This window comes from Liolophura sinensis, chromosome 10 (assembly GCF_032854445.1).
Source record: "Liolophura sinensis isolate JHLJ2023 chromosome 10, CUHK_Ljap_v2, whole genome shotgun sequence".
Classification (NCBI taxonomy): Eukaryota; Metazoa; Mollusca; class Polyplacophora; order Chitonida; family Chitonidae; genus Liolophura; species Liolophura sinensis.
The window spans coordinates 22,527,516-22,542,060 of NC_088304.1; the positions used below are offsets into that span (position 1 = coordinate 22,527,516).

Sequence of the window (14,545 nt, forward strand, 5' to 3'; positions counted from 1 at the left end):
GACAGCCTTACAAGATAAATGATATTCTTATATGAACGTTATTATTATGTAGGTGACATAAATGAATCGTTCAGCTGTATACATGGTACATGGTAAACTATGACGTCGAACGCGACATTCACTAGTTATCCGTGTTCCTCTCCGGTCGTAAGTGGGAAGGTCTTGCAGCAACCTGCGGATGGTCGTGGGTTTCCCCTGGGTTCGGCCCGGTTTCCTGCCATCATAATGCTGGCCGCCGTCGTATAGATGAAATATTCCTGAGTACGGCGTTAAACACCAATCAAGTAAATAAATAAATAAATAAGTCACCAGTGTGCATTTTTTATTTTATTTAATTACTTATTTATTTATGTGATTGCCAGTTTTCACTTTAACCACGATGAGTGGAGAAAACCAGGGAGTGCCCAGAGCAAATCATCTACCCTCTTTAGGTAACTGACAAACCTCCTGAAATAAAACCGCGTCCAAAGCAACATGAGCTGGATTTGAATACGCGACCTCTGAGGTCAAGGGCCTGATTGTTGCAGCCAGTCAGAGTTTAATCATCCGAGCCAGCGGTGGCTATAACAGCTTTATAAGCATGTCAGTAATGGCGCTGACCTCCTTTATACATACATGTGGAAAATCACGTGAAGTCCCAAACATTGCACCAATCCAATTACGTTATCGCTCTCGTTATCGCTCAGCAAATTTCACCGCATACAGACAACGGTAGTTTTCGATTTCAAGCAGTTTTCGACGTAAATTAAGTTGTGTGCAAACCAAAATCTTTGTTGGGTATGTTTTATCACTGGCTGAGGTGGTTTGCTGTATGCGATGAGGTTGTTTTTTTTTTTTGTATGTGCTGACGGAGTTTTTGGTATGTACTGACAGGGTTTGTTGCCCTCACTAACGGTGTTTAAACTGGCGAAGTTTGTTGTATAAACTGACGGGGTGGTTTTTTGTATACGCTGTCAAGGTTTGTTGAATACGTTGATGGGGTTTAACTGTTGCATGCGTTGACGGGGTTTGTTGTATATGCTGACGTGGTGTGTTATATATGCTGACGTGGTTTGTTATATATGTTGACAAGATTTATTGCATACATTGATGGGGTTTGTTGTATGCGCAGATGGGGTGTGTTGTATATACTGATGGGGTTTGTTGTACACACTGAGTTTGTTTTATGTGCTGACAGGATTTGTTGTACATACTAATGAGGTTTGTTGTATGCGCAGTTGGGGTTTCTTATATTTACACTGACGTGCTTTGTTATATTTGCTGACAGGGTTTGTCGTGTACACAGACGAGATTTATTGTATACACTCAGGGGGATTGTGGTATGCGGTGTGGCAAGCTTTCAAAACCTTGTGCGGGACACTTTATCGGTCCGTGTACATTTGTGCTATGGTGTTATCTTTTTCAACCCACCAGAAATCACTTAGTTATACTGACATTAGCAACAGAATTGTCAGCAGATGTTTATATAATACCGGTGATAACATGTGATATTGAATATATAGTTTTTTAAACAAAAAGGATGAACAACACAGTGACAATGCTAATGATTTCATAATCTCACTGATACAGTAGTACATTTGCTAAGGCCTACCTGATATAACCAACAGGTAACAGGTTCTCTGTGTCATAAACTCGCTAATTTATTCAGCTGTTTCCAGGCATAAAATACAGTTCACATGTACATAATTGTATACAAAGTTGTCTTGTAATTTACACAACATTCATAAAGGAAATCATATATTTTGTACTGTATACTATTTTTTTACAGTTGTGAACATGTATGTATTGGTGGCAGAGATGTTCTGATAAAAGCTCTACACGGACACATGTGGCCAGTTTCATAACGATGTGATACATGTACAATAATCGAACAAATAGGGCAACTGTACGACAAATGTACGCCAAAAAATGCCATACGTCGCTTTGTTAAACTGAGCCCAGATGCATCCATAAAGACGTGGTGACATCAACGTGACAGGAGTAGAAATTCTGGATAACCGATTCTAGCAAGTGTCAGGTCATGTTCTGTGCGCTTATAAAACGGCTTCGGGTTTTGAACCAATCGACCAACAGGATTTATTTTTTAAAATTAATTTATTTGCATTTTTACACCGTAGAGGTTTCCAAGAATATTTCGCTTATACGACGGCAGCCAGCATTTTGATGGGAGGAAACCAGGCAGACCCCGGAGGAAATCCACAATCGTCTGCAGGCTGTTAATTGACTTTCCGGAGAGGAAGTCTGGGCGTGAACTCACAGTGATCGCATTAATGAAGAATCCAGGACGCAAGCCCCACGGACAGAAGCACCGCGGACAAAAGCCCCGCGAACAGAAGCCCGGGCGGACGAAAGCCACACGTACAGAAGCCCAGCGGACAAAAACCTCGGCGGGCGAAGCCCCGTCGTCTTAATTAACCGACAAAATATATCCGACAGTCTAAGAAACATGATCTTAAATATTAGTTGATGGGGATTTCATACAGTGTGAATTGTTTTCCATCTGAAAATTTGTCATCAAAGCTTACCCCAGTCTGTCACTCGGTTTTGTCATCAAAGCGTAACCCAGTCTGTCACTCGGTTTTGTCATCAAAGCGTAACCCAGTCTGTCACACGGGTTCAACAGCTTTCCTCTCATAAGTGTTGTACACATACGTTTTCAAAACAATATCTCCAAACATGACTGTCTGTGATGTCTCTAATACTATTATCGAATATTTTTCATCGAGCAAATATAAGTTTATTCGTCCATTATACTAACTTTATTTGCCTGAAATATTTCAGCATGTTGTATATTCGCAGTATCACCTCGCGGCTGCCGTCAGATATGCATTTCGAATGGGTTTACAGGCATCTTGTGCAACTTTATGTGTTCAATGTAACAGTTGTATTTAAACATTTCGATTATTTAGAAATTTAAACCAAATCATATTATAGGTCACAAATAAAATATTGTTTTTTTCATAGGTTACTGATTATCTTATATATATATTTTATATCCGCTAGATGGCCGCCTATGATAAATAAAAGGAATCGGTGATCTTAACATTAAATCGGAAGCATTCTATATTCAATGCGTGGATTAAAATTTAAATATTATTCCCTGAAATCAGGAAAAATGACTTTTGGCATCATGTTTTTGAACATACACTCTGAAAGGTCTTTCTTTCGTTTTCTGGGGTTAGCTCTTTCCAGTGTCGTCAATAACGGTTAGAATACATGGAGATTGAACGAGTACGAAAGGGTCCTATTGCTTGCATACCATGCATCAAAATCTGAAACGTCACTTCAGGGAGAAGTTTTCTCAAACAAGCAAACAACGTATGTCATTTACCATACACACTTAATATTCATCGAGGGGCTTATGTTCGCTCGGGGTTTTGTCCTCCAGGGTGTTTGTCCGCGTGGTGTTTGTCCACCTGCGCTTTTGTCCGTTCCCCATTGGTGGAAGGCACCTGGGTCATTGCATTGCATTGAGACAATGACCGTTAGGCTATGGAGGAAGACACTAACAGGATTTACAACAGACATGCATTACCCCTCTACTGATCAGAAGGGACACAGCTTCAACTGACGGACGATCATGTCGTCTAAGGACAGGAGTGGAGTATAATGCATGTGCTCAGTAAAGTCTGCCAGTCAGCTATCTGTTTTGGGTAAACTCTGTTGGGCAGGACGATTGCTCTGTACTAAGAACTCGTATACTTTCACTTATACGACGGCGGCCAGCATTATGGTTGGAGGAGACCGGACAGAACCCGGGAAATCTACTGTCAATTAAGTTCCTCTAGAATCTCGGTAATCCCTAATAACGGTGACAATGATGGTTAAAATCACTTTCTAAATAGCATCTGCCAATCTAACAGGTCTCCAAAAAGCAACCTGGAAGCGGACGTCAACGAAGAACTACGGGGCAAACGTTACATGAGATGTACATCTTTCCGAATCGTGCTTATTATGGTCATATGAAAGTCAGCTGAAGGTCAACGCGCTGTCCAGCCGCCGTCAATGGTGAAGGCTGAGCCGGTAATCTGGTCAGCTGAGCGCGTGCACAGGAAGTGGATTAAATCTGCGATCTGGACAAAAAACAAACAGAAAACTTTGTAAGAAACAGTATTAAAACACGTATTAAATCACCCAGTATAAAGTACGCATTCTAGATTCTGTCTGACAGGAGCTGACATTGCTACTATTTATGCATTTACACGAACAGTTAGAATAAAACCCTGACTGAGGATAAACTGACAAGAGGTCGTATTTCACCGGTTACGTGTGGCCATTTGCCAGCTATTACACTATCACTGCCCTGGTTTTACTTTTTTATGCTGTAAGTCTTCAATTATATCATTTACTAATACAACCTTAGTATATACATGGCCACGTTGTGGCTACAATATTGGCCAACTATCGTTAAACCATAACCAGTCACTCATTCTTGTGGAGGCGTGGAAGCCAAACAGAGTCCTTTGAGGGCGTGTATGAGGTGGTGAAAACCGATTTTCCGACGTAGTTCCAGTGTTAAAGTGTACTGCGGCGTAAGGCTTAATTCTCTGTGGGTATGTAAGCCCCCTCCTCCCCTAGAGCATCGTTATTGTTAAGCACGATACTTAGTTCATCAAATACCTGTCAAATTATTTTTTTTGAGAGAAATGTTTTTAGTGTTGTCTGTTCACACACACACACTGGCTACACGATACAAAATGATCCCGTTTCCACAAAGTGTTAAGTTCAAGCAAACTCATGTTTTTTTCGGGAAGTGTGAGAATTTCTTTCTTCGGGAGACAAACATTGCCGAACACAAAACACTGTACTGCTCCGATTTACCGAAATTACGTTCAGTAATACAGATTTACTCTCTCCGAAGTCAGAAGAAAATTCATTTCATCCACTACGCTACAGCACAATCATTTTCACACCATGTATGTTGATCCTGAAAACGTAACAATGGCATCGTTTAAAATCTAATACTTTGCAGCCGATAGTCAAAGATCAGTTGGACCGACCCTTTAATACCACTAGTCAGTGTGCTCGGTACTACGTCATCGTTAGAGGAGCTGACCCACATTCGCGCGCGCTAACACCTTATAATAGAGGTTATTTTCAGGGTGGTTCTAATTACCTTCGGAGAGGGTTGCATCTGTTTTGAGGCAAGAAAATTGCAAATATAACGGAATGTGCATGATTCGAAGTTGTATTTTCCCTACAACATTTCTCATCACACCGGCTATGAAAGTTAAACGGGATTATACAGTACGACGGTAAATGACAGTTGCTAGTGTTAACAAACTTGAAAGGTGAGAAATCAATAACACAACCATTAATGGCGATGTTTCCCTTCCAATAAATCGATTTGTTCATTTGATTTCGCTTTAAAGCTGTACGCAGGAGTGTTTCACGTGCAAGGCAACATTCGAGTTTATCTTCTGAGAAAACGAGACATAGACGGGAAAAAAACAGCCATACTTTGCTAGGAATCTGCGAGGCCTCCACCGAACAAGCGAGCGTTGGATATGAACTCGAGGCCTCATCTGTTAAGGGTCAATCGCTTGCCACGAGAGCGGCGCTTTCGGTGAATAAGCCGGCAATAAGCAATGTTCGCTTGACTGCCAGTGATCATATTCTCCTCAATATTAAGTAGATGTTAATACAGTCTTATTTTCAAGGCCCCAGGTCCCGGGATCACGGGACGATCTTAGACTTAAGTCCAAATTTTAATCATTCAATTTGGTATGTTACGTTTCGTTACTTTAGCAGAAATTTTGTTGTACAATAACTCACCCAGAATTTACGTTGCCAAACAATATTTTGATTTTGTTACATCAGGTATAAGAAATTTAAAGTCATCTGAAATTTTTATTTAAGCCTAGGATCGCATCAAAATGCGACAAGGATGATGAAACTGCCTTAAACTTAAGTTAGACAACATTTTAATTGTAGCTGTGTTGAAGCTTTGACTTAAGACGTTTGATAAATGCGAGCCCCGCTGACAGTAATGGCGTCAATAACGCGCCTTAACGTGCTAATATACATATATTCCTCATATTTTGGAAGCACTACATTGTTTTTGGACGAAAACATATTTAGCGGCTGACTTGTGTTTCTCTTCGAAAAACTAGTAAATTTATCTAAACTTTTTTTATGATGCTTTTTGAAATTCCACGAAGACTTACTTGAGAAACGTCCACAAATTCTTTGGTGGGTTGAAATGTTTCCAGCAAGCGTAGCTACAAAGACAGTACAGATAGAGACACATTTCATTGGGTGTAGGGGAGTGAAACTCGGATTCCAATGAAAGATGAATAAAGTGGAACCTAAAAGCGAGGTTTATGGCTGTACGGTTTTAAGGGAAATAAAGAAAGTTGAAAGTTGTTTATTTATTTATTTATTTGATTGGTGTTTTACGCGGTACTCAAGAATATTTCACTTATACGACGGCAGCCAGTATTATGGAGGGTGAAAACCGGGTAGAGCCCGGGGAAACCCACAACCATCCGTAGGTTGATGGCAGACCATCTCACGTACGGCCGGAGAGGTAGCCAGCATGAGCTGGACTTGAACTCATAGCGACCGCATTGGTGAGAGACTTCTGAGCCATTACGTTGCGCTAGAGCGCTAACCAACTGAGCCACGGAGGCCCCCGAAAGTTGTTTAAAAGGCTTTCAAATAAATTTTCATATTTGAGATATATTTTATATATTTTCATCAGCCCTCTATTTTGGGGATTTTACTTTCCTTTCAACAATGTTGAATAAGTGTGCCTGAATGCAAAGAATGTCTCAGTATTGACGAAAACAATGAGTATATTTAATTATAATCAAGAAGAAAAAGACAATGAAAAATCCCACAATGCATCAGCAGGTACCTTAGCGTCCGGAAATGAGACGTTGTCCCGTTCACTAACTGTCCTTATCTGACCCTGAGCAACTACAACACAAATCTCTGCAGTTATATTCCAACGTTATTAGAATTCATCTCATATACACAATGTCTAATAAATAATAAAGGTGCCTGTACATGTACACAATATCACAAAATGAACATTTTAAATTCTATCGTTTACGCTAATAACAGGCCTCAATTCATGAATCAGTTATTAGATCAATTTGAATGGCGTTTTTCCAAACGTTCATCAGTATTTCAATTATAACGACGGCGTTCGGATTTATGGATAAATGAAACCAGAGGCAGTCGGGTGAAAATGCTCACAGGTGAAACTGAAACCGAACCGGAGTCAGCTGGGTTCGAACCCGCGATAATTCATTTGTAGCTGCCAGCCGTTTCCAGTCCTACTGCCTAAGACAGAGGAATGGACGTGAGGATTGTATGTAGACACCATCAGGCAGAACAATGGATGTGCGGGTTGTACATGCAGATACAATGAGACAGAAGCATGGTTGTGTGGATTGTACACGCAGACACAAGGAGAGAAGAATGGACGTGGGGGCAGTACATCCAGACACAATGAGACAGAACAATGGATGTGCGGGTTGTACATGCAGACACAATGAGACAGAACAATGTATGTGGGGATTGTACATGCAGACACAATGAGACAGAACAATGAATGTTGGGATTGTATATGTGGACACAATGAGACAGAAGAATGGATGTTGGGATTGTATATGTAGACACAACGATACAGATCGATGGATGTGCGGATTGTATATGTAGACACAATGAGACAGAACAATGAATGAGGCATTGTACATGCAGATGCAATGGGACAGAACAATGGATGTGGGGATTATACATGCATACACAACGGAACAGAAGTTTGTCATGGGGGCAAAGAGGCAGAACAATGGATGTGGGGATTGTACATGCATACACAATGAGACAGAAGCATGGTTGTGGGGATTGTACATGCAGACACAATGAGACAGAAGCATGGTTGTGGGGATTGTAAATGTACGTGCAGAGGCAATGCGACAGAACAATTGATGTGGGAATTGCACATGCAGATACACAATGAGACAGAACATTGGATGTGCGGATTCAACATGCTGGCGCAATGACAGAGAACAATGGAGATGCGGATTGTACATGTAGACACAATGAGGCAGACGAATGGATGTGGGAATTGTACATGCAGACAGTGTTCTGTAAACATCAGTGAAATAACCTCGTACATGTAGAGGCTGATCTAACCTGACACAGCTAAACCTAGTGAATTACCAAGGACACATTACTAGTATGGAGGAAACCGAAAAGAAAAAAAAATACATGGAAACTCTTGGATCTTGCCAGTTAAAACTCCCTCGGGAAGGTCTGTCAAGAATCTGCGAATGGTTGCTGGTTTCCCCCGGGCTTTGCCCGGTTTCCTCCCACCATAATGCTGGCCACCGTCGTATAAGTGAAATATTCTTGAGTACGGTACACCAGTATAAATGCAAATAGTCATGCGTGCCTCGTGATTTGTTCGTTAGGCTTGGAGCTCTTCAATGGATGAAGGTGATATTGTGCAGCCTTCAATATATCTCCATGTTCACATTGCTCTCCCGAGTTTACTGCCACATAGCACAACCAAATCATTGGCACATGGGGATTTCCCGGATTTCCATTTTCTCACTGGTTAACAAATCACATATCTAAGTAAAGGCTCACAGTATAAAGCTACCGTGAGACACGATAAAGGTTATGATATTGCTGATTTTCTATTTTGAAGTGTTTTAACTTTTAACCAAAAATTCAGAAAAATTAAAACTTATAGGCAATGGGCTTTTATTTCCATAGAGTCTTCCTTTGTTTTAACATTGTCGTGTAAACCCTACCTTGGTCAGCCCCACGACACCGTGTTTAGCAGCACAATAAGCGGATTTCTGGGGAGAGGCTACTAGCCCGTGCACAGACGCTACGTTGATTATCCTGCCCCACCCTAGAGAGAAAATGTCAACATTTCACGACGTATATGAATCATTATAAATTATGTAGGCCTATTTCCGTAATAAAGAATTTGCTATATATTGCAAGGCATTCATTTCTGTTCGTCGACAGAAACAATCTTGGTTTGCATAATCAACGGATGATATAAGAAAATTTATACTTGGACTTATATGTTGGGATACCCTATTTCTTTTAATTTTTGGGACACCTGGTCTACTCATTTTAGCCAATATATATGGAATTGTAGCAGGAATATTTTCCTCACATGGTTAGATCATCCAATGAACAACATACTCAAGTCTTTAATTTCCAAAAGGTTGGTAAAGAAATGTAATATTCTACTTTCAACACTAATAATATCTGTCCCAAATTTTAGAAGAATTAGGGTATTCAAAATATTTGGAGTTGTCAAAAAGGTGCAAACGATCATATACTAATGTTATAAGTGCTAATGTTGCGTTGTTCATAAAAAAAACATTGTGGCACAAGACCCGTATCTATTTACATACTGCGGCTGTAATAAACGAAAGAGAAAGCAAACAGAATGGAAAAGCACTAATATGAGAGATGGAAAAATGAAAACGTATTAGACATTCGGATTACCTTTGGTTTTCATTCCAGGTAGGAATGATCGGATGAGGTGAAACGGAGCGGAAAGCATGACGGCGACAAGTAAATTCCACTTCTCTACAGGAAAGTCCTCTACAGGACAAACATGCTGTAGTCCTGAAAGAAGACAAACACAAAGCTGAGCAGCTGTTCAGTTCGACTGAACAATTCTTTGTTTCGCGAGAGCGGAAGTCAAACTACTATTATGTTACCGCACTTTATTCTTGGAAAACCTCCAGCTCAGTTCATGCCACACTCCTTACAGCGCATGCGTCGCTTTCTACCTTTCGCTTTGCATATATGTGACACACGTAGGCTATTTAGGCTTAGCCTCATCACTTGTGTCCTCCCGCGGAACTATTTAATCATCATTCATCAAAAAACTTGTTTTAAGGTTTTAGTTAGAATCATGTTGCACATACTCTACATAAAGAAAATGAATGTGTATAAAGTATTGTGAGAGACAAAGATTGACAAGGATTGTTTGTGTTTTCTGACATCATCACCCCACACATAAGCCGTAAGTGTAAAGGCTTACCAACGTTATTCACAACACGTCTACACCGTGTACGTCTTAATATTTCACCACCCCATACAGAAGCCGTAAGTGTAAAGGCTTACCAGCATTATTCACCAACACGTCTACACCGTGCTCATCTTAATATTTCACCACCCCATACAGAATCCGTAAGTGTAAAGGTTTACCAACGTTATTCATAACACCTTTACACCGTGTACGTCTTAATATTTCACCACCCCACACAGAATCCGTAAGTGTAAAGGCTTACCAACGTTATTCACAACACGTCTACACCGTGTACGTATTAATATTTCACCACCCCATACAGAAGTCGTAAGTGTAAAGGCTTACCAACGTTATTCACAACAGGTTTACACCGTGTGCATCTTAATATTTCACCACCCCATACAGAATCCGTAAGTGTAAAGGCTTACCAACGTTATTCACAACACGTCTACACCGTGCTCGTCTTAATATTTCACCACCCCATACAGAATCCGTAAGTGTAAAGGCTTACCAACGTTATTCACAACACCTTTACACCGTGCGCATCTTAATATTTCACCACCCCACACAGAATCCGTAAGTGTAAAGGCTTACCAACGTTATTCACAACACGTCTACACCGTGCTCATCTTAATATTTCACCACCCCACACAGAAGCTGTAAGTGTAAAGGCTTACCAGCATTATTCACCAACACGTCTACACCGTGCTCATCTTAATATTTCCACCACCCCACACAGAAGCTGTAAGTGTAAAGGCTTACCAACGTTATTCACAACACGTCTACACCGTGCTCATCTTAATATTTCACCACCCCACACAGAATCCGTAAGTGTAAAGGCTTACCAACGTTATTCACAACACGTCTACACCGTGCTCATCTTAATATTTCACCACCCCACACAGAAGCTGTAAGTGTAAAGGCTTACCAGCATTATTCACCAACACGTCTACACCGTGCTCATCTTAATATTTCACCACCCCACACAGAAGCTGTAAGTGTAAAGGCTTACCAACGTTATTCACAACACGTCTACACCGTGCTCATCTTAATATTTCCACCACCCCACACAGAAGCTGTAAGTGTAAAGGCTTACCAACGTTATTCACAACACGTTTACATCGTGTGCATCTTCATGTTTCCTCACCCCATACAGAAGCCGTCAGTATAAAGGCTTACCAGCATTATTCACCAACACGTCTACACCGTTCGGAAATTCTCTTGCCACTTCGTTACACATGCGGGTCACCTCAGATTCCAGACTCAGATCTGCATCAACGAAATGGCATCTTACGCCATGTTTCCTGGAAGAAATATAATTTTCATCACATCGATTAATATATTTACGTATTACTTTGATAGATTTTTATTCCCTACTGCAGAATCAGCTTGACAAACTGTTACATCAAAAACTTCGCATCTTATCTATTCCCTAACAAACCTCCACACTTTTGGGTTCCTAGGGTAACATAGGTTCTAAAGTTGTGAGCCTATGTTACCCTAGGAATATACAAATGTGTTTACTTTAACTCTTCTTGTCTGTGCATGGAGCTCGTACTAGAAATGACGATTTATTTGCTTCTGTCAAGTCTTACGCTATCTAACTGCTTCACCCGTAAAACAACAGTAAAATAGGATTTAGCAATAGATTCCACACTTTGGATCTGAATTGCGCAAGCTATTAATTCGTCTTGGATGTTGGCGTAAACATACAAATCTGTGATATCTTGTGAGAAAAGAGCGTGAAGCTCGCTCTCTGTGTTCTCCTGGATGTTGATCCGGCACCTGGCGACAAGCCACAAACTCAGAATTAGCATGTTGGTGATTTTTTTTTAACTGAGCTCTGCCCCACCGTTTGTCTTCCACCTATATGCCTGGCGATAGACCACAGACCCAGAAAGTAGAATGTTAGTGGTTTTGGGTGGGCTCTGCCCAATCAGTGGTATTCCGCCAATATGGCGTGCAGGCCGTCACGCCTGAGAACGTTGGTTCATAACTCACCAAAGGTCGGTGGTTCTGTCGTACCTGCCAAAATATTCTTAAGTAAAACATCCAGTGAAATAAACATAACTGTTAAATGACATGCATACATACACCTACCTGTTGATGTTGTCCTGAATTGCTTGTATCTGATGTCGGTCTCCTAGACCGTTCACGATGACGTCACAGCCTCGTTCAGCTAACGTCTCCGCCACTCCGAGTCCGATGCCGGATGTAGACCCGGTTACAAGGGCGGTCTTACCCGAGAGGTCACGACCTGAGGAGTATTACACCGTAAAACTATAGTGGCGAGGACTGCATAGGGCCTGGCGCTGTGTGATGTATTTTATTTATTTATTTATTTGACTGGTATTTTATTGTATATTTCCTTTAACCGATTGCGGCCAAAATTATACTGGTAGAGTTGTCCACGTTCGAGTTAAGAGCAGTATTCTGCATGAGCTGGGCTGTATTAACATAACATGTATCCATGACCATGGGGTGTATTCAAAAATAGAACTAATCTTATGTATTTCGTCGGGCATACGTCGAGATATCAGCTGCGTTGATCTTCTCTGCGCGTGAATGTGATGCGTGTGTTTACACATGCGTACCTACGTGAATGTCGCGGTGGGCCTAGACATATTGCTGTGCATACACGTTTGTATATACAGGATTTCATGCGCATGTATATATGCATGCATTTGTGCACGTCAGAGTTCACACGTGCATGCATCAACGTACATTTATACCTGTATATATACTTACGTGCATGGTAGTGTCCAAAACCCCCACGCCCACTAGCACCATCACCCCTACCAACACCTTCATAACCATCCCACTCCGCACCGCGCCACCCCCGCAACCGCCCACACCTCCACTATCACTATCACATGACCCATAACAGCACCCCTACTTCCACCCTGACACCCACCCAGCCTACGTCCCCCACCCCCACCCCCAGCCTCACTCACTGGTTTTGGCAAATCCACGTTCCCTAGTAACACAGGAGTTTACAGTGACGTTTTATATGATCAAGTAAGCCCCTCGTTTAAACGTACACTCTCAGCATACCGCACCAAGAAAAATATAGAACTGGCTAAGCGGATACCCACACAACCGAACCTTACTTACATAGAACTGTCCAAGCAGATGCCAACACAACTAAACCTTGCATACATTATTTGACTGGTATCTTACCCCATACTCAAGAATATTCAATGGTCAAGCTGTACCACGTGACTATAGTTACGTTCCGAACGCGAAACAGTGTATTTGTGTTGACCCGTTTATTCGAGCAGCTTATCGGTCCGTCTGACCCATATAAACGTGTCTTTATCTAATGGCGCTTCTCAACGTACATGCGGACCTACACATTGCTCATATGCACAGGACATAGGAAAGCCCGGAGACTAGTACTTACATGCACTAGCGGACTCGTCACTGAATCTTCTGCTAGGGAGGTAAAACCCACAGCCGCTACCCCCCACTAGGGTAGGGTCACGTCGTGAACAGCTGGACCATTTCAAACAGACTTGCATTAGCCTATTGCAGAAGCGCAAACGAGAAACGTACTTCATTCTCGGGTTAATGTTTAGAGTACCACGTGCAAGTGGGCATGCTTCGACAGTCTTCGAGAAAACTCGGCAATCGTCGGCAGTTAACAGTGTTGATAATAAGCATTGATTTAAGGAGTAAAAGCCATCGAGTTGTGACGGCGCCACGGAGCGATGACTGCAACAAAAATGTTGTGAGGGACCCCACTTAACAACAACTGTAACTCTTGTTTTCAATCAATTCGATAGGTCACGCAATACAATACATATAACAGCAAGGGAACAAAGTCGCTTTGACCTCAGCAGAGTTGCGCCGGAAATAGCTTTCATGTACATCCAGCCCCACGTATGAATAGTCACGACACTCTTTGACACGATCTACCTGCGGTCACTAGCTAGATCTACATGAACTGATGTCCTATGGCCGCCATCATTGTTTATCCGTTTAACTGTTTCATTAATGTTGAATTTTGAACTACATGGGTTTATGATAAGCTATTGAATTTTATTGGATTCCTTGGGTGAGAAAACAACATGATTTGTAACCTAGATCAACAATCTATGTGCCCTGGAAAATGATATAACACTTTTTTTTGTTTTTTTTGTTCGATTTCGGTCATTTTGTAAATCAAGATGGCGGCCGTATTTGCGGTAGGACGGGGAATCAGTGTACCCTATCAGCACTTCCTGTTTTTGTGAGGACGAATATAATTCTGTGTATTTTAGGGTGTAGAGCCTTTTCTCGATGCCAGCCTGCCATTTTTTGTGTATGAGTGCATGCTTGGTATCAAAGTAATGGGAATTTTCATAACTTTGGGCAGGTGTGAGCTTTAATGACGAAGTTTGAAATTCTGGGCGAGAGGACACAAGGAGACAGGTGATGTTAACCCTATAGGCTGAAAAGAGCACATTTGGTTCTATTTGGTGGTGCCTGCTGCATAATTTTGCCATCTTTCCTCGCAATACACGTAAATACACTCTGGGGTAACAGCAA

At 41.5% G+C, this 14,545-nt stretch overlaps 1 protein-coding gene across 1 annotated transcript; it reads right to left on the reverse strand.

Annotated features, from left to right (window-relative positions):
• Positions 1-1,623: 1,623 nt before the first annotated feature.
• On the reverse strand, positions 1,624-13,746 carry LOC135476999 (D-beta-hydroxybutyrate dehydrogenase-like). The gene is made up of 9 exons (XM_064757146.1): positions 13,419-13,746; positions 12,116-12,272; positions 11,195-11,319; positions 9,484-9,606; positions 8,769-8,872; positions 7,273-7,290; positions 6,860-6,946; positions 6,168-6,221; positions 1,624-4,073 (listed from the first exon to the last, which is right to left on the reverse strand). Exons 1-9 carry the CDS (start codon positions 13,573-13,575, stop codon positions 3,981-3,983), a joined length of 918 nt encoding a protein of 305 aa, XP_064613216.1. The 5' UTR covers positions 13,576-13,746; the 3' UTR covers positions 1,624-3,980.
• Between the last annotated feature and the right edge of the window lie 799 nt (positions 13,747-14,545).